This window comes from Somniosus microcephalus, chromosome 3 (genome assembly GCF_052327205.1).
Source record: "Somniosus microcephalus isolate GS21.2 chromosome 3, FLI_Smic_1.0, whole genome shotgun sequence".
Classification (NCBI taxonomy): domain Eukaryota; kingdom Metazoa; phylum Chordata; class Chondrichthyes; order Squaliformes; family Somniosidae; genus Somniosus; species Somniosus microcephalus.
Genome location: NC_140989.1, coordinates 339,827,186 through 339,845,799, shown reverse-complemented (window position 1 = coordinate 339,845,799; position 18,614 = coordinate 339,827,186). Strand labels below are relative to the sequence as shown.

The 18,614-nt window shown below is 47.9% G+C and overlaps 1 protein-coding gene across 1 annotated transcript in view; it reads left to right on the top strand.

The window, feature by feature from the left end:
• cfap57 (cilia and flagella associated protein 57) overlaps positions 1-18,614 on the top strand; it is a 131,186-nt gene that overhangs the window by 54,307 nt on the left and 58,265 nt on the right. The window contains exons 7-8 of the mRNA XM_085983245.1: positions 14,447-14,612; positions 16,744-16,857. Of these exons, the coding sequence (XP_085839371.1) occupies positions 14,447-14,612; positions 16,744-16,857 (280 nt within the window). The remainder of the gene's footprint in view (positions 1-14,446; positions 14,613-16,743; positions 16,858-18,614) is intronic.

The window sequence follows — 18,614 nt, the reverse complement described above, 5'->3', positions numbered from 1 at the left end:
CCCCAGTCTCTCTCTCTCCCCCCCAGTCTCTCTCTCTCTCTCTCCCCCAGTCTCTCTCTCTCTCTCCCCCCGTCTCTCTCTTTTCTCCCCCCCAGTCTCTCTCTCTCTTCTTCCCCCATTCTCTTTCTCTCCCCCAGTCTCTCTCTCCCTCTCTCTCTCCCCCAGTCTCACTCTCTCCCCCCCAGTCTCTCTCTCTCTCTCTCTCTCCCCGTCTCTCTCTCTCTCTTCTCCCCCAGTCTCTCTCTTCTCCCCTCAGTCTCTCTCTCTCTCTTCTCCCCCAGTCTCTCGCTCTCTCTCTTCCCCCCAGTCGCTCTCTCTTCTCCCCCCAGTCTCTCGCTCTCTCTCTTCCCCCCAGTCGCTCTCTCTCTTCCCCCCAGTCTCTCGCTCTCTCTCTTCCCCCCAGTCTCTCGCTTTCTCTCTTTCCCCCAGTCTCTTGCTCTCTCTCTTCCCCCCAGTCTCTCGCTCTCTCTCTTCCCCCCAGTCTCTCGCTCTCTCTCTTCCCCCCAGTTTCTCGCTCTCTCTCTTCCCCCCAGTCGCTCTCTCTCTTCCCCCCAGTCGCTCTCTCTCTTCCCCTCAGCCACTCTCTCTCTCTCCTCCAACAACAACATGCCCTCAAAAAACCCTCGGCACCGCCGGGCACTTCAGCTAGTAAACTATAAATTACATTAAATAACTATTTTAAACAATAATTTCAATTTTGAAAAAAATAATTTTATATTCTAACAGGGCTAAAAATAAACTTACCTTGCTTTTTAAAAATAATAAACCTGTGGAAAAAATGTTTTAATTTTAATTAATTCACCACTTACCTTGTAAAAAGCAGGGCTTACGCCTGCTTTTTAAATGTGTAAATTCTGCAGGCTTACCCTCCCGGGAAAACCTGTAAAAAAAAAAACTAAATTTGATGCGCACGCGCAGCCTCCCCTGCGCACGCGTTCGACCTCTGAACCTCTTCGTTCAGAGGAACGGAAGTGCCGGTTTCCCACGCATGCGCAGTGCATGCAGGAAGCCGGCACTTCCATCGGGCCCACGGGTGAGTACCCCATGCGTACTCACCCGTGGAGACCCGAATTTCTGGGTCATTAATCTGTTTTCATATTTCTTGCTAATTTACTCTCATTCTATTTTCTCCCTTTTTATCAATTTTTTGGTCATCCTTTGCTGGTTTCTAAAGCTCTCCCAATCCTCAGGCTTACTACTATTCTTTGCAACATTAGAAGCCTCTTTTATTCTAATACTATCCTTAACTTTTTTAGTTAGCCACAGATGGATCATTTTTCCCATGGAGTTATTATTTCTCAATGGAATATATATTCGTTGAGAATTTTGGAATATTTCTTTAAATATTTGCCACTGCTTATCTACCATCATACCTTTTAATCTAATTTCCCAATCTGCCTCAGCCAATTCGCCCCCTTCATACCTATGTAATTGGCTTTATTTAAGTTTAAGACTCTAGTTTCGGATTTAAGTATGTCACTTTCAAACTCAATCTCATATTCTGTCATATAATGATCACCCTTCCCCAGAGGATCCTTTATTATGAGATTACTAATTAACACTGTCTCCTTACACAATACAAGGTCTAAAATAACCTGTTCCCTGGTTGGTTCCACGATATATTGTTCTAGAAAACTGTCTCGAATGCATTCCATGAAGTCGTCCTCTAGACTACCCTTGTCAATTTGATTTGCCCAATCAATATGAAGATCAAAGTCCCCTATGATTATTGCATTACCTTATTACTGTATTGGTGCCAGTGTCCCATGAATCGAAACCCCTTCCTCCCACACCAATCTTTGAGCCACGCATTTAACTCTCTGATCTGCTTGTCCCTTTGCCAATTTGTGTGTGGCTTAGGTAACAATCCAGAGATTATTACCTTTGAGGTTCTGCATTTTAATTTGGACCCTAGCTCCTCAAACTCTCTCAGCAGGACCTCATTCCTAGTTCTATCTATGTCGTTGGTTCCTATGTGGACCACGACAACTGAATCTTCCCCCTCCCACTCCAAATTCTTCTCCAGCTGCGAGTGTAATGATCAGTAACATGTCATTCTAGAATGGTACACTAGGTGGAGCTGTATGTTTAGTAGTGGTCTACCCACAAGGCAGTAGTCAAGATGGATGCCTGTACACTAGTCCACATGGCTGAATAAATGACTAGCTCAAGCTAGCTGTTCATAATGAAAACGTCTATTTATTTATGAACATAACATACTACCAGGATTGGTAATATCTGCTGAATATTGTGAAACGTGACATGGAGAATTTGAAGCCACCGGAGGGTTTGAAACTCACAGGGAATGTCGACTGCAATTGGCGGACTTTCAAACAACAATTCGAACTCTACATTGCTGCCATCGGGTTCGGTACGATGCCAGACGCAAGGAAATAGCGTTACTGCTCACGGTTGCAGGCCCTCAGGCAATAGAGGTATTTAATACGTTTGTATTTGATCAAGAGGAGGACAGAGAAAAAATGGACGATGTGCTAAAGAAGTTTGATACACATTGTTCTCCCAAAAAGAACGAGACCTATGAGAGGTACGTGTTCCGTTCACGGACACAGCAGCAAAATGAGACTTTTGATAGCTTTGTGACCGATCTGAAACTGAAAGCACAGACATGTAATTTCTCTGAACTGAAATCATCCATGATTCGTGACCAGATTGTGTTTTATATTCATGATAAAAAGGTCAGGGAACGTTTGTTGAGAGAAAATGAACTAACATTGGAGAAAGCTGTGAAAATATGCCATGCCAGTGAGCTAGCTCAACAGCACGCAAAGACTTTAAGTGAAATTAATAATAATGCGACTGTAGTAAGTGATAGTGCTGCTGTCGGTGCTGTGTCCTACAAGGGGAAGAAAAATGGGCAGAACAGAAATGCAAAGCAATCGGAGGATGGAATTTTCAATTGTAAATGCTGTGGTTACCAACACCAGTCAAGACAATGCCCAGCGTTTGGAAAAATGTGCACAAAATGTAATGGAAAGAATCACTTTGCCAAACAATGCTTTTCAAAAGTAAAAACAAAGAAAGGGCAACAAGTCAATGTGATTGAGGACACTGATTTAAGTGAGACATTTTTTGTAGGAATGGTGTCATGTGACAATATCGAAAAGGATACAGAAAATGTGCAGCCCTCAGGAATGGACAATGCTGAACATAAAGTTAATGCAGTAAAAGAGGACAAATGGATGATGCCACTGCAGGTAAATGGAGCATTAGTTACATTGAAACTAGACACTGGGGCAAAAGCAAACCTAATCAGTATGAGTGACATTAACAATATGAAAGAAAAGCCCAAAATACAGAAAAAGTCAGTACTACTGAAGAACTATAATGGACAGAAAATAGATAGCTTAGGTGTATGCAGACTTAAAGTGCCAGTCAAAGACAAAGTGCATCATCTCATGTTTTCTGTTGTGGCTGAAGGACTTGATTCACTACTAGGTGACAAAGCTTGTGAGGACTTAGAACTGGTCAGGAGAGTCTACCGAATAAACTGTGCCATAAGCAGACCAGATGACTTAGTGGATTCTGTAGTGAGTAATTTCCAGGATGTGTTCAAAGGATTTGGAGTTCTACCATTCACTTACAAGATCCAGCTAAAGGAGGATGCTCAGCCAGTGGCACATGCTCCATGGAGAGTTCCAGCACCCCTGCGTGACCAGCTCAAGAAAGAACTGGACAGAATGACCACACTAGGAGTCATCAGGAAAGTCGAAGAGCCAACAGACCGGGTTAACTCCATGGTATGTGTAAAGAAAAAGAACAATGATCTAAGAGTATGCATGGATCCAAAGGACTTAAATGCAAACATAAAACGTGAACACTACCAGATTCCCAAGCGAGAAGAAATCACCAGTGAAATGTCAGGTGCCAGATACTTCACAAAGCTCGATGCCTCACAAGGATTTTGGCAACTAAAACTGGGTGAAGAGAGCACCAAATACTGTACCTTCAACACACCATTTGGCAGGTATTGTTTCCTCAGAATGCCTTTCGGGATAATATCTGCATCTGAAATCTTTCATAGAGCGATGGAACACATAATTGAAGGCCTGGAAGGAGTTTGGGTCTGTGTTGATGACATCATCATCTGGGGCTCCACACTGAAAGAACACAATGAGAGACTGACTAAAGTGCTACAGAGCATACGTCGGAATGGACTGAAGCTCAACAAAGCCAAGTGTCAGTTTGGCGTCCAGGAAGTCACTTTCCTAGGAGATAATCTATCTGGTAAAGGAATAGAGCCAAATATGGAAAAAGTAAACACCATACTCAACATGCCCCGACCCACTGACAAAAAAAGGAGTGCTACACATCATGGGGATGATAAACTTCATTGGAAAGTTCATTCCTAACTTGTCAGCCAAGACAGCCTGTCTGCGAGACCTGCTACATAAAACAAATGAGTTTGCATGGACAGAAAGACATGAACAAGAGTGGATGAACCTCAAAACAGTGCTGACAACCACACCTGTACTCACCTTCTTTGACCCAACAAAGGGAATCAAAGTGTCAACGGATGCATCAAAAGATGACCTAGGCGCGGTCTTGCTACAAGCAGAGGGTGAAGGTTGGAAGCCTGTTGCCTATGCCTCCAGGTCTATGACTGATTCTGAGTGTTGATACGCCCAGATTGAAAAGGAATGTCTAGGCTTGGTAGTTGGACTAGAAAAGTTCCATGGCTACATATATGGACTTCCCACCTTCACAGTTGAGACAGACCACTGCCCACTGGTTGCCATCATTAAAAAAAATCTGAATGAGATGTCTCCAAGGATTCAACGACTCGTGATGAAGCTGCAAAGATATGACTTTGAACTGATCTACACACCAGGCAAACACATAGGCCTAGAAATTCAGTCTGGACACTTTTGAGGCGCTAAAGTCGGGCGCACGCTAAAGTTAGCGCCCGCCGGAAAGTGTAGGCCACATCGCCGAAATTCAGTAGAGTTGGCCCTAAGTTTGGCCGAGCGCTGAAACTGGCATTGAAATGCTGTGTTCCGGCGCTAAGCCGGCGATGCGGCCTAATAACGCCGAAGCTGGGCGCAGCGCAGGTGCGGTCATGTTTTGATTGACAGCAGACACCCTGACGCCGGCCAGCTCTTAAAGGGTGAAGGGTCAACTTTGACTGCTGCCACGCCCTGCATACTGGAGCCCTGCAGCTAGGCCTCAGCACTACTGGTGTGCCAAAATAGCGCCTGGAGCAATGGAGAGGGCCCGTGAGCGAGCGCAGCGCTTCTCAGAGCATGCTCTGAGTGTGCTCATTCATGGTGTGGAGAAGAGAAGAGAGATCCTGTGCCCGGACAGTGGCAGGAAGGCTCCCAGGAGCCAGTACAGGAGAGCCTGGGGCAAAATCGCCCGCAGGGTGTCATCCACCTGTGATGTCCCCAGGAGTGCGGACCAATGCCGCAAGAAGTTCAACGACCTCACTCGGATGGTGAAGGTGAGTACCCTTTCCAGTGTCCCCCTCATCCTTGCATGTGCACCTCACATTATGGGCAAAGGGACCTCAAAGGCCTAATGGGCAGCCCTCCTCCCGCAGCAATGGCACTTGCATGTTCATCAATAGCACTTTCTGCACTTAACACACTGGCCAAGCTATTCGACCATGGGAGGCAGTGCACCCAGCAACAGGGCACCACACTGGCCAAGCTATTCCACCATGGGAGGCAGTGCACACAGCGACAGGGCACCACACTGTACTTAGAGGCCGTCCTTTCTCTTGCAGGCCAAGCTGGCGAGCAATGTAAGGAGCCAGGCTGTCACTGGTGGAGGCCGTCCCGAGTACCAGGCGCTCACTGATCTGGAGGAGAGCGTGGCATGACTCATGCGTGGCCGGGTGACTGGCCCTGTCGCGATCGGCGAGGCGGACCCTCTACTGGTACCCACTGGTAAGGACACGACCGGTTGCACCTCTCTCGTTGCCCTCGCGCTTCAGATCTACATCCTTTCCCACTGACCGACAAATGCGCATAATGCACCACTCAGGCCTCCCTCGCTGACGGCCTGTCCTCACTCTAAAGCTACTCTTGTGCCTTCCTGCTTTCAGCTGGTGAGGAGGAGGTGATCCCTGAAGCGCAGAGAGCCAGGCCCTTGGAGGAGGAGGACGTCGAGGACCAGGAGGAAGGCGGCACATCGGGGGAACCCTCCTCCGCGCCAGGGGATGGCAATGGAGGGGAGATGTCTGGCCTGCAGGAGAGCCAGGGGGAGGTGTTGGAGGGGAGGGCCGAAGCTGGTCCCAGTAGGGTGGACGCACGCGGGAAGGGTCCGGCAGCACGCCAGCCTTCTCCCCAGAGGGGGGAGGTGTTGGAGGGGAGGGCCGAAGCTGGTCCCAGTAGGGTGGACGCACGCGGGAAGGCTCCGGCAGCACGCCGGCCTTCTGCCCAGAGGGGGGAGGTGTTGGAGGGGAGGGCAGAACCTGGCCCAAGTGGGGTCGACGCACGCGGGAAGGGCCGGCCAGCACGGCGGCCTTCTCCCCGGATGGAGAGTCCGCCCTCCAGTCCGGACACGGTCCTCACCCAGGAGGTGCGCGTCCTCGATGAGATGTCGACGGCGTCTGAGCGGCGTCACGAAGAGTTCATGGGGGTGGTCGAACAGATGCCTCACGCCATTGAGTCCCTGGCTCAGAGTGTGGTGGCTTTCAGGGAATCACAGGCCAGGGGGTTCGAACAACTCACGGCAGCGCACGACAGGGGTGTCCAGCAACTGGCCGCAGCGCACGACAGGGGTGTGCAGCAACTCGCGGCAGCGCAGGACAGGGGTGTGCAGCAACTCGCGGCAGCGCAGGATGCGGGTGTGCAGCAACTGGCGGCAGCGCAGGACGCGACTCGCGAGATGAGTGGTGCCGTCCAGACACTGGCAGAGCTGATGCGGGCACATACCAGGGCAGTTCGGGCACTCACTTCTGCCACACTCGCTGTGGCACGGAGGCATCGCCATGGCACCCGCTGCCCTGCTGCAGCACAGCGGTCTGGCCTCCCCCAGATTGCTGCGCTTGCTACACTGCCAGCCCGGCCGAGTGCCAGTGTCTCTGGCGAGCAGCGCGCACCTGCCATCGGCCAGCTTGCCCCCAATGGTGCTGCCGACACTGCCACTCCCCCAGCCAAGGTGCGACGAGCTGCTGCTAAGACTGATGCTGCCCAGCCACAGCTGCAGCAGTCAGCAGGCGGCCCCTCCCGGGCCAGGCCTCGTCTAGGCCGACCCCCAAGGGCATCTGCCGACACGCTTTGTGGCCCTCATGAGCCTTCCCCCAGCCTCGCCACACCCGCAGGGCCCAGGTTGAGGCGGAGCAGCAGGTCGGCCAGGGGCCGGAGAAGCCTGTCTAAGGACTCGCCCTCTCGGCACACCCATTAGAGTGTGGTGAGAGCGGTTTGTTTTATATTGGGGGGCTTGTGTTGTGGGGGGCATTATTTTGTTGAGGCCGAGGATCAAGGCATTTTTTGTTCTCATGGGAGTGTCTCTGTTGTGGGGGGGGGCTTATTTTTGTAAGGCCGCTGTTGAAGGCCTTTTGGATGGGCAAGTTTTGTTAGTCCTCCCCAGGTTTTGGGAGTGACAGATGTTTTTGACTGTTTTTTGGGGGTCTTGTCTGTTTTTCTGTTTCATGTGGGAAGGGCCCTGAGTTTGTGAAATAAAGCTTTTGATTTATTCAGCATGTCCAGGTGTCATGTTTGAAGTGGTTGTTGCGTTAACCGGCTGAGGGCTTGCGGAGCGGCTGCCTCAGGTGCGTTCATTGCCACAGGCCATTCCCTGACAGGGGGCCTAGAAGTGTCGATCAATAAGCCCCCGGCGGATGGCCCTTGGCCCTTGTCGCTCCCTCCTGGGCTGGTCCTCTTCCTCCTCCTCCTCCTCCTCCTCCTCCTCCTGAGGTGGTGGTGCAATGCCAGGTGGCAGTGCCTGAGTCCTGCGGATAGCCAGGTTGTGCAGCATGCAGCACACGATGACGAACTGGGAGACTCTATCCGGCGAATACTGAAGAGATCCTCCGGAACGATCCAGGCAGCGGAACCGTTGCTTGAGGACGCCTATCGTTTGCTCGATGATGTTCCTTGTGGCTTGATGGCTTTCGTTGTATGCCTCCTCCGCTGGGGTCCTGGGCGCGCGGAGCGGGGTCATGAGTCATGTACACAAAGGGTAGCCCTTGTCCCCGATAAGCCATCCCCTTGGTGGAGGCTGTGCCTCGAACATGTCAGCCACAGTAGTCTGGCGCAGGATAAATGCATCGTGGCTGCTTCCTGGTAAGCGGGCATTGACAGCTAGGATGCGCTGCCTGTGGTCACACACCAGCTGTACATTTAGGGAATGGTAGCCCTTCCGGTTGCGGTAATCCTCGGCATTGTGGATAGGTGCCCGCATAGCCACATGCGTGCAGTCAATGGCGCCCTGCACCATGGGGAAGCCCGCGATCCTGCCAAATCCGACTGCACGCTGCTCCTGCCTCTGTCGGGTCATGGGGAAGGAGATGAATTGGTGTCTCCTCGCTTAAAGGGCATCGGTGACCTGCCGGATGCAGCGATGCGTGGCGAACTGGGAGATGTTCGCTATGTCTGCAGCAACGGCTTGGAAGGAGCCGCTTGCATAAAAGTTCAGAGCCACCGTGACCTTCACTTCCACTGAGAGAGATGTCCTGCACATCAGCTGTGGACGCAGATCTGTGTGAAGCAGCTGGCAGATCTCTGCAACCACCTCCCTTCTGAAGCGCAGCCTCTTCACACAATGCGCCGCAGTCATGGTGAGATAGGACACCTGCTGCCGGTATTGCCTGAGTGGGTAAGGCCTACGTTGCCGACGCCTGATGGCCCCTCTGCGTCTAGGCATGGCTGGCCCTCTCTCACAGCGTCTGCGAGCCCTTCGCACATAATGCTGCAACTGAGGGTTGGCCCCCCATACAGCCCCCATAATAAAGTTGAGAACAGATAAATCACAATGAATCAAATGTCAAAGCACTGGCCAGAAGCCAAAAATACCTCTCCTATGTTGTCCCAAATCAGTAAGCTCTGTCCCTTGGTCTCTGTCCAGAAATCCAAAGCAGTAAAGTCATTGCAGCAAAATGGCTGGGCTTTATAGGTCAGTGTAAGTGCCCTTTAATTTGCACTCCCCGAGGCCCACAGGGCCTCTTTTGCATTCCACCTCACAGTTCTTAGCAGCGCCACGCCCACATTGGGCGGGCGCCACTGAATTTCCGGTTTGGGGCGCACAAACAGCGTTGCGCGACGATATGACGTCATAAGCTGCGCGCGCACCTGAGCGGGCGCAAACACTTTGCGCCGGCGCTAAATGTCAACTGAATTTGGGCGTCGGCGCAGATTGGACTGCGTTCAGGCGCTAAGTGTCTAGCGCCGGAAATATAGCCCTTTTATGGCGTTAGCGGCTGGCGCAACCCACTGAATTTCTAGGCCATAGTGTTAGCAGATGCACTATCCCGAGCACCCACAATGAGTCATGTGAGCTCTACTGAGGAAGACATGGATGTTCATGTGAGAATGGTCACTGCTGCGCTGCCCGTGTCAGACACAAAATCAAAGCAAATAGCAGAAGAAACAGTAAAAGATACAGTGCTACAAACAGTAATAGAGAACATTCATCATGGTTGGCCTAAAGGTTCCTGTCCAAAGTACTATCACATCAGGTCAGAGTTAAGTGTCGCAAGTGGACTATTACTAAAACAGAACAGAATAATAATTCCACAGGCTCTACGTCAAGACATGCTCAAAAGGATTCATGAGGGACACCTTGGAATTGAAAAATGCAAAAGGAGAGCAAGAGACACTGTTTATTGGCCTGGCATAAATAAGGACATTGAGAACATGATAGGCATATGTGAGACATGTCAGAAACACCAAAACAAACAAGCAAAGGAACCAATGATAGTAGCTGACTTACCAACAGCACCATGGCAAAAGGTTGGTATGGACCTCTTTCATTTGAATGGTAAAGACTATCTAATAGTGATTGACTACTATTCTAACTATCCTGAGATGGCGCTGCTCTCAAGCACATCAGCAAGCAGTGTCATAATGCATGTTAAATCCATCTTCGCCAGACATGGGATTCCCAGGATTGCCGTTAGCGACAATGGTCCGTGCTTCAACTGTAAGGAGTGGCAACAGTTTGCAGCACATTATGACTTTCAACACATCACATCCAGTCCTCTGTATGCTCAGTCGAATGGTAAGGCAGAGAAAGGTGTTCAAGTTCTCAAACAGCTACTGAAGAAAGCAACAGAACGCAAGTCTGATCCTTATCTCGCCCTGCTGAGCTACCGAGCCTCCCCTTTAGACTCTGGTTCTTCACCTACTGAACTCCTAATGGGTCGCAAGTTGCGCACCACGCTACCCCGCTGTGCAAAAGAAAAGCAGAGTAAGGAACTGAGACAGAGACTTCAACTGTTAAAGCTGAAACAGAAATCACACTATGACAAGTCATCCAAAACTCTGAAACCATTGACAAGGGATGATGTTGTCAGGATTGAGGATCCAGATGCATGGAACAGGAAAGCTACAGTTCTTGAGGAAGTAGGACCAAGGTCATACACTGTTAGAACTGAGGAAGGACAGATTCTCAGGAGGAACCGCCGTTCCCTCCTGAAAACACAAGAAACTGTCCAAGAGCAAATCGATGACAATGCCGCAACTGAATCTTGTCACTCACCACCAGAACAATCTAACACAAACACACATACAGGCTCTCATGAAAGCACATCGGCCTAGAAATTCACTAAGGCTCCGCCAGCTGGCTAACGGCCAAAAGTTAGCGCTGGGCGCGGAGCCATGTGCGACCGTCAAATATTCACTTTTTGCGCCCCAAGTCGGAACCGGGCGCTATTCCAGGGTGTGCCCGCCCCCGCTTGGGGCGCTGAAACTGAACTTCAGCGCTCTAAGTGCCGCTGCGCCACCCGATGCGGTGCGGCAGGCTGCGGTACTGCAGGCCTCCTCCTTCTCTTAAGGTGGAGGTGCCTGCAACGGGGAGATCGCCGCTGGATTGTGCCGGCAAATGAGCCCGGCACCACGGAGAAGTGCCGTGCTTGCGGAAAGCAGCCGGCAATGCCGCGTGGGGGGTGGTGGAGGAGGCCGGGGAAGGAGGTGCGGGCAGGCGGCCGCCGAAAAAGCGGCCGGCCGCACCTCCACCTTTATGCGCCCCACTAAGGCTGCAGTAAGGCCCTGGTCTCCGGATGTTAGTAGCGGCCGCCACGGAGGAGGCGGCAGCAACTGAATATGGGCGTCGGGCCGGCATCGGGGTGGAAACGGGGCACTGCGCACACCGATGATGTCATCAGTGCCGGCGCAGCGCTACCGGCTACCGCCGCCATTACCGCCGAGCTCAATATCAGCGCAACCTCCTCTACTGGCGCAGAAGCCCTCTTTAGGCGGTAACTGGGCGCAAAGCTTGCAGCGCCTTACTGAATTTCTAGGCCATCAGAACTACCTGTGCTGAGAAGATCCACACGTGAAGTAAAAAAGCCTGATAGACTTAATCTTTGAGTATAAAGAAAACTATAATAAAAGAATGAAAAGCTTAGAGTTCATAAAGTAAAGCTTTGAAAATGTGTTGACTGTTGTGAAGATGTTTATGTCGTTATGATTGATTGATATTGATTTTGTTTAACCTCTAAGGAAGGGGGATGTAATGATCAGTAACATGTCATTCTAGAATGGTACACTAGGTGGAGCTTTATGTTTAGTAGTGGTCTACCCACAAGGCAGTAGTCAAGATGGATGCCTGTACACTAGTCCACATGGCTGAATTAATGACTAGCTCAAGCTAACTGTTCATAATGAAGACGTTTATTTATTTATGAACATAACAGCGAGGAGATACCTTTAAACCTGAAACCGGGCAGGCAACACTGCCTTTGGAACTCCCGGTTGTGGCTACAGATAACAGTATCTATACCCCTGACTATACTGTCCCCTACTACTATAACATTCCCTTTCACTTCCCCCACTTGAATGGTCTCCTGTACTACAGTGCTGTCATCAGTTTGTTCATCCACCCTGCAGACCCTGTGCTTCTCCAAACAGGCAGCAAGAACCTCATACCTGTTGGATAAGGGTAAAGTCCGAGGCCCCTCCCGCACTGCTCCTGGGGTCCCCTTACCTGCCGAAGTCAGAGTCACACCCTCCTGTCCCTGACCACTAACCAGACCTGTGCCACTACCTAACCTAAGGGGTGTGACTGCCTCCTGGACCAAAGTGTCCAGGTAACTCTCCCCCTCCCTGATGCCTCAGACCCCAGCTCAACAACTCTGAGCTGAAGTTCCTCGAAATGCAATCACTTACTGCAAATGTGGTTGTCCGGGATCACGATGCTGTCCACAAGCTTCCACATGCTGCAGTTGCGGCGCACCACCTGCACTGCCATCCCTATATAACCTTGTTTTATTTATTTAATTCATTAAAGTTTATGTATTTAATTACTTATACTTTAGTTTTTTTACTAATTACGAGATCTAGTTTAAGTTATCGGTAGATTAAATTAAATATTTACCTATAACACAATACTACAAGTATCGGAGGCAAAAAGCAGCACCTCCTTCCCCCTCTGCTCCAAATTCCCATTCTCTCCAAATTCCCAACTTTAACACTCTGTTTAGAAGCACTCTATTTAAGACCACTCTGTGCATCAGCAGATAGTGTTTATATACCTTTTGTTTCTTTGAAGTCTTTGGGGGGAAAATGGGTTGGTTTGCACCTCCAGTTAGTGCCCCTGGGCACGGCGCTGCAAATGCCAACTGCGAAATTCAGCGGGAGGTTAGCAGCAGCGGTAGCCGATAGCGCCCCGCCTCTGGCAATGACGTCATCACCGTGCGCAGCGCCCCGCTCATGCCCTGGCCGCAAACTTCGGTCGCGCCCCCTGACCTACTGCCAGACGATATGTCCAACAGGGTCAGGGTGGCATCTTTACGGCCGCGGCAGCGCAAATTAAAGGGCATGTGCTGGGCGGTCTTTTTTTTGGGCTGACTGCGAGCACCTGCCCCCTTCCGCTTCTTCATGTTTGGTGCCGGCCGCGATCAGTCAGCCTGGCACTCCTCCTGAGTGCCGGGCTGTTTACCCGGCACCCCGCTCCCTGGTTGTCCAGCAGGGCCCCGGTGCACTCTGAGCTAGGCCCCTCCCCTTTAATCAGGGGAGGGAGGCCTGTAGTTCCGGGGCGCTACGTGCAGACGTGTGTGGCACTATTGTGCGTAGCGCTACGATATTGATTGGTAGCTCCCCAGGAAGGAGGGGGCGTGCTTCCAGTAGCGCCCCGCCTCCTGCTTGGGGCGCTACCACTCAATTTATGGCACAGGGTCACTAACTTTTTTGGGGTGCTAAAAGTAGTGCCCTGACGAAGTTAGCACCCAGAAAGAGGCGCGACTGAATTTTTACCCCTTACTGTTCCTGTCCATTACTTTACTGAGATGATGTGCTGCATCAATCTACTCATAATTCCCCTTTGGCTTTGTCTATTTTTTTTTTAAGTACTTATTTTTCCCCTCCCCTTTTTCTGATTGTATTAATATGCTGATCAGTCTCTTATGGTCCAGTTCTGAAGATGGACCTGCAGCCAAAACATCTACATGTCTGTTTTCCCCACAGCTTCTATCTGACCTGCTGTGTGCTTCCAGCATTTTCTGTTTTGGTTTATGTATTCACTAGTTTAGTTAGACGCACCACATTGTAATTGGAAATTGAAAGTAAACTAGGTTAATCACTTCAGGGCTGGACATGGCAATATTTGGGACTCAAATTAGAAGTATGCTGCTATGCTTCTGTTAAATAGCTTCTATGATAATGGTATTAAATCATTGTTCCTGCATATGTCTTTCTGAGAGAAGCAAAGAAGGGTGGGCCAAGAAGGAGAGAAAGAGCAGAACCTTTTTCTCTAGGATCCCTATATTGCTGGTGAATCTCTAGTACAGGAAAAGTCTGACTTGAGTTTGGAAATACTGGTATGGCTTTGATCACTTGCTAAGGGTAGTTAATGATTAATTTTGTTCCCAAGTACACTTGTTGAGAAGTGATCAGATGTTGTGTTCCCAATAATGAAGATGGGTCGTCCATCTTCTTTACTCTCCCTTTGTTCTGCCTTATTTTTCAGTTTGTTAGTGAAGCATTGCTCTTCAAAAAGTTTCAGTATTTTTATTTGCATCCAGGCTTCCCAAAAAAATGTAGTAGTAAAAAGATCAGCCACTATTCTGTGAAGCTGACCATGTACAGAGCAAATCCGGTACATTACCTTGACAGCTCCTTTCAGTTTTCACACAAGTGTGAACCGCCATTGCAATTGAACATTTGAATGGAGACAGTATTTGAATTAAAAAATGCATTTGTTTAACATGTTTTAAACACTGAATTTAAATACTAAAATCCCTTGACTGGAAATTAGCTCTGGGTGAATTCCCTTCCAGTATTTGTTTTTAAATTGACATTTATTGGTGGTTCCTCTTTCCTCCTAGTGTTTTGGAGCTTTATAAGGAGTTTCAGGAGGAGGCATACAGCGTTGCTCTGCACCCATCTGGCCTATATATTCTTGTTGGATTCTCTGACAAGCTACGGCTTATGAACCTTCTAATTGATGATATCCGAACCTTTAAAGAATTCACAGTTCGAAGCTGTCGAGAGGTGTGTACGTTCTGGATGATGTAGTTGAAGTAAAGTATGGTGTCACATAAGGGGAGTTCTATACAAACTGTCTGTTTCCAGAATGTCTCTAATGATCAGTTCAACACAGCAAATGCAGCACAGCACCTTTCACATACTGACGATGTCCCAAAGCACTTCAGTCAATTACGTACTTTTGAAGCGTGGTCACTGTTGTTATGTAATGAAACACGGTAGCCAATTTGCTCACAGCAATCTCCCATAAACCACAATGATATAAATGACCAGATGATCTGTTTTTTGATTGTATTGGTTGAGGGAGGACCATTGGCTAGGACTCCCTGTGGACTCCCTGCTCGTCTCTGAATAATGATGTGGATCTTTAACATCCAGCTGAGCAGGCAGGTTGATTTTGTTAACTTTAACAAGAGCTAGAACACCTGAAACTTGCATTTATGTAATGCCATGTCGCACCTGAGAAACATTGCAAAATACTTTACAGACAGTGAATTACTTTGAAGTGGAGTGACTATTGTTATGTAGGCAAGTATGACAACCAAATTGCACACAGAAAGATCCCAGAAACAGCAGCTGGATGAATTACTCCATTTTTGGTTGTGCTGATTGAGGGAGGAATGTTGATCAGGACACAATGAGAATTCTCTGTTCTTCCTCTGATAATGCTATGGGATCTTTTACATCTACCTAAACTACCAGACCAAGGTAGACAGGGCCCTGGTTTAACTTCTCATCCAAAGGACAGCAACTGTGACAAAATGTCCTCCCCTAGTACTACATTTAGGTGTGAGCCTAGATGTCAGCTTAAGCCCTGCTGTGGTGTTTGAACTCACAGCCTTCAGACAACAGCACTATCAACTGAGCCAAACTGAGTAAATACACATTAACAAGGAAAGGGTACCTTAAAATGCTATCTTACAGTCCGAGTCCAATACTTGGATCTCGCTACATAAATCTGAAAATCACATTGTGCTTCATGCTCATCAAATTCTCTGGAGCAAGTAAGAATAGCAGGCATTGCTGTTACTGTTACAGCATTACCCATTAATTTCAACAGGATGGGAGCACAACACTGATACAATTCCAGGATATTTATAATGCATGCTAACAGATTTCACAAGACATTGCTTATGGTGAGTTGGAGGATATGCTGTTTTAGCACAATAGGGGTGTTATCAAGCAAGTGTGATGGGGAACGTTCCAGAGGAAGCAAGTGATACACTTACAGACAGCACATGTTGTATGTAACAATTTTAACACATTTTATTGATGTATATATGGATAGATAGATAAATATGTGTTCAGGATTTTTTTTAAATTATACAAACAAGGTATCATTGCTCTTTATCAAGTTGCCCTTTAATTGTTAATGAGCTCACCTCTTACAAAAGATAGCTGCTGTAAGGAATTCAGGACCAGAGTGATCTCATGGACCAGTTTTGATTGCCTGTGGTTGGAGGGGTGGGGTTTGGAGAGGACTTTCCCAGATTTTTTTCCCCAAATTGGCCTGGGTTTTAATCTGATTTTTCACCTCTCCGAGGAGATCACATGGTTTTTGGGTGGGGTGGCGAGTGTATATATTGTGAAGCACTGTTCCTTTTAAGCTGCACAGCCGTCTCAAGGTCCCGCTCAGCTGGTGAGCCAGCTTCCCAATGCTAAAAACCGCGCATGTATGGAAGTTTGAATGGGCCGCGCGGTCTGTTAAAGGGGCCGCGCGGCCCCAAAAAAAATTAAGGGGAACATTGATGTGAAGGTATCACAATCATGTGGGACAGGCTGGATGGACCAGAGGGTGTTTTCCTGTCCACCAGTATCTGTAAGTTCATATTGCTTTTTAAAAACATTTTGGTCTCTTAATGCGTTACATCTCTCACCATGACTACTTTTCTATGGATTCTCTCTGTCAGCCATTTCCTCTTTCACTTCTATTTTAAATGTGTCCAATTGAGGTCGATAAATTCTGGCCCAATTTCCAGCTCATTTTAAATTTAAATTTAGTCTATGTTTTCCATGCACTTGTAATAATGACCCAAAAGCACCTTATAACTCGCAATGTGCATTACTTGTACTGTCATTTATACAGATCCAGCTCCTGTAATGGTACGACTTTTAACATTATCTTCTTTTCTTTCAGTGTTCCTTTAGCAATGGTGGACACCTATTTGCAGTCGTGAATGGAAACGTCATTCATATTCATTCCACAACCACATTTGAAAACCAGGTTAATCTTAAAGGTCACAATGGGAAGGTGAGATTCAGGACAATTTTTATTATATATTACAGTAATTTTGTTTATCTATGATTTCCTTGTGTCTTATCAGTCTGCTGCCGCCATGGTATCTAGTGACTTATGGACGTAGGTAATGCTATATTTCTGAACATCAATAATATCATATCTGTGAACATATAGAAAATGGTAAAGGTAATGCAGTATCTATATGCAGGGATAAGTAATCCCGTATCTTTACATATGAACATGGTCATAGCAGGTCAATTGATAAATGACCAAGACTAATTCCACATCTATGGCCAGGATTAATGCCATATCATTGGACTATTGGGTAAAGGTAATTCCATATTCAAAAACATGGGTATATACAATTGGACATGTGTAATCTTACAACCAACTGAATACAAGGCTGGAAAAACAACCCTAAAGCTAGAAGCAATAACTTTGAGGGTACGAAAGTAGTGAAGGCATGACTTATAGAAAAGTAAATGAAGGATAATAATTAGAAAGCATAAAAGAAATGCAGATATTAAACAGCAACAAGAAATACCTAATGAGGTGATCTTATTGAAACATATAAGATTGTGAAGGGGTTGGATCGGGTGGATGCAGGGAAGATGTTCCCGATGATGGGTGAAACTAGAACTAGGGGGCATAGTCTTAGAATAAGGGGCTGCTCTTTCAAAACTGAGATGAGGAGGAACTACTTCACTCAGAGGGTGGTAGGTCCATGGAATATGCTGCCCCAAAAAACTGTAGAAGCTACATCATTACATAAATTTAAAACAGAAATAGACAGTTTCCTAGAAGTAAAGGGTTACGGGGAGCGGGCAGGAATTTGGACATGAGTCTAGGTTCGGATCGGTCATGGCCCTGTGGGTAGTGGAGCGGGCCCAGGGGCCGTGTAGCCTGATCCTGCTCCTATTTCGTGTGTCTAATTCTGTTAGATGCAGGGGATGGTTCTGTGATAGTGGATTGGCAGTTAGGATCAGATCAGCCATGATCTTATTGAATGGCGGAGCAGGCTCGAGGGGCCAATTGGCCTACTCCTGCTCCTATTTCTTATGTTCTTATGTTCTTATAAGTACTGCTGCGTAATCAGCAGTAATGTAATCACAGAAAACAGCAAATGCAGATGATACACAGCATTGCATATTTTCTGTGCTCAGCACTGTACAAATCTAGGAACTGTTCACTTTCAATGAAGAAGTTACATGTAACATGAAGGATATGAGAAAAAAAATCCATATTTTAATTACATTGGAAAGACCCAAAGATTAGAGTTCTTTTTGCGGTGATTGGCTCCACCAGTGGTAATCAAAGTGCTAATGTGGAAAACCAGGGGATGTACACACCATCTTCTGACTCAGAGGCAAGAGCACGAAGCCACTAAGCCAAGGTTGACAACTAATAATGCAAGTCCTTTGATGCCTTATACAGGAAACTTTGTGCTATCCGGCACCCACGGGACCGAGCTGCTGCCGTTGCCTAAAAAGTGCCGTACTCTCCAGAGTTAATGTTGAGCGATACGGAGATTCTTATCTCTGTATTTGACAACAAACACTGTTGCTTAGCAACAGCTTCTAAACACTCGGGTGTGGCCCTAAAGCTCTGTAGCTGAAGCTGTTGCTATAACTACAGACCTTGCACAGCTTGACTGTTCAAACAAAGCAAAAAAAACAAACAAAAAGAATAAAAAACGGCTGCTGATTTTTACCGTTGGCTCCAGATTGCCGGATAGCTCACCTCCGGATAGCACAAAGTTTCCTTTGGGT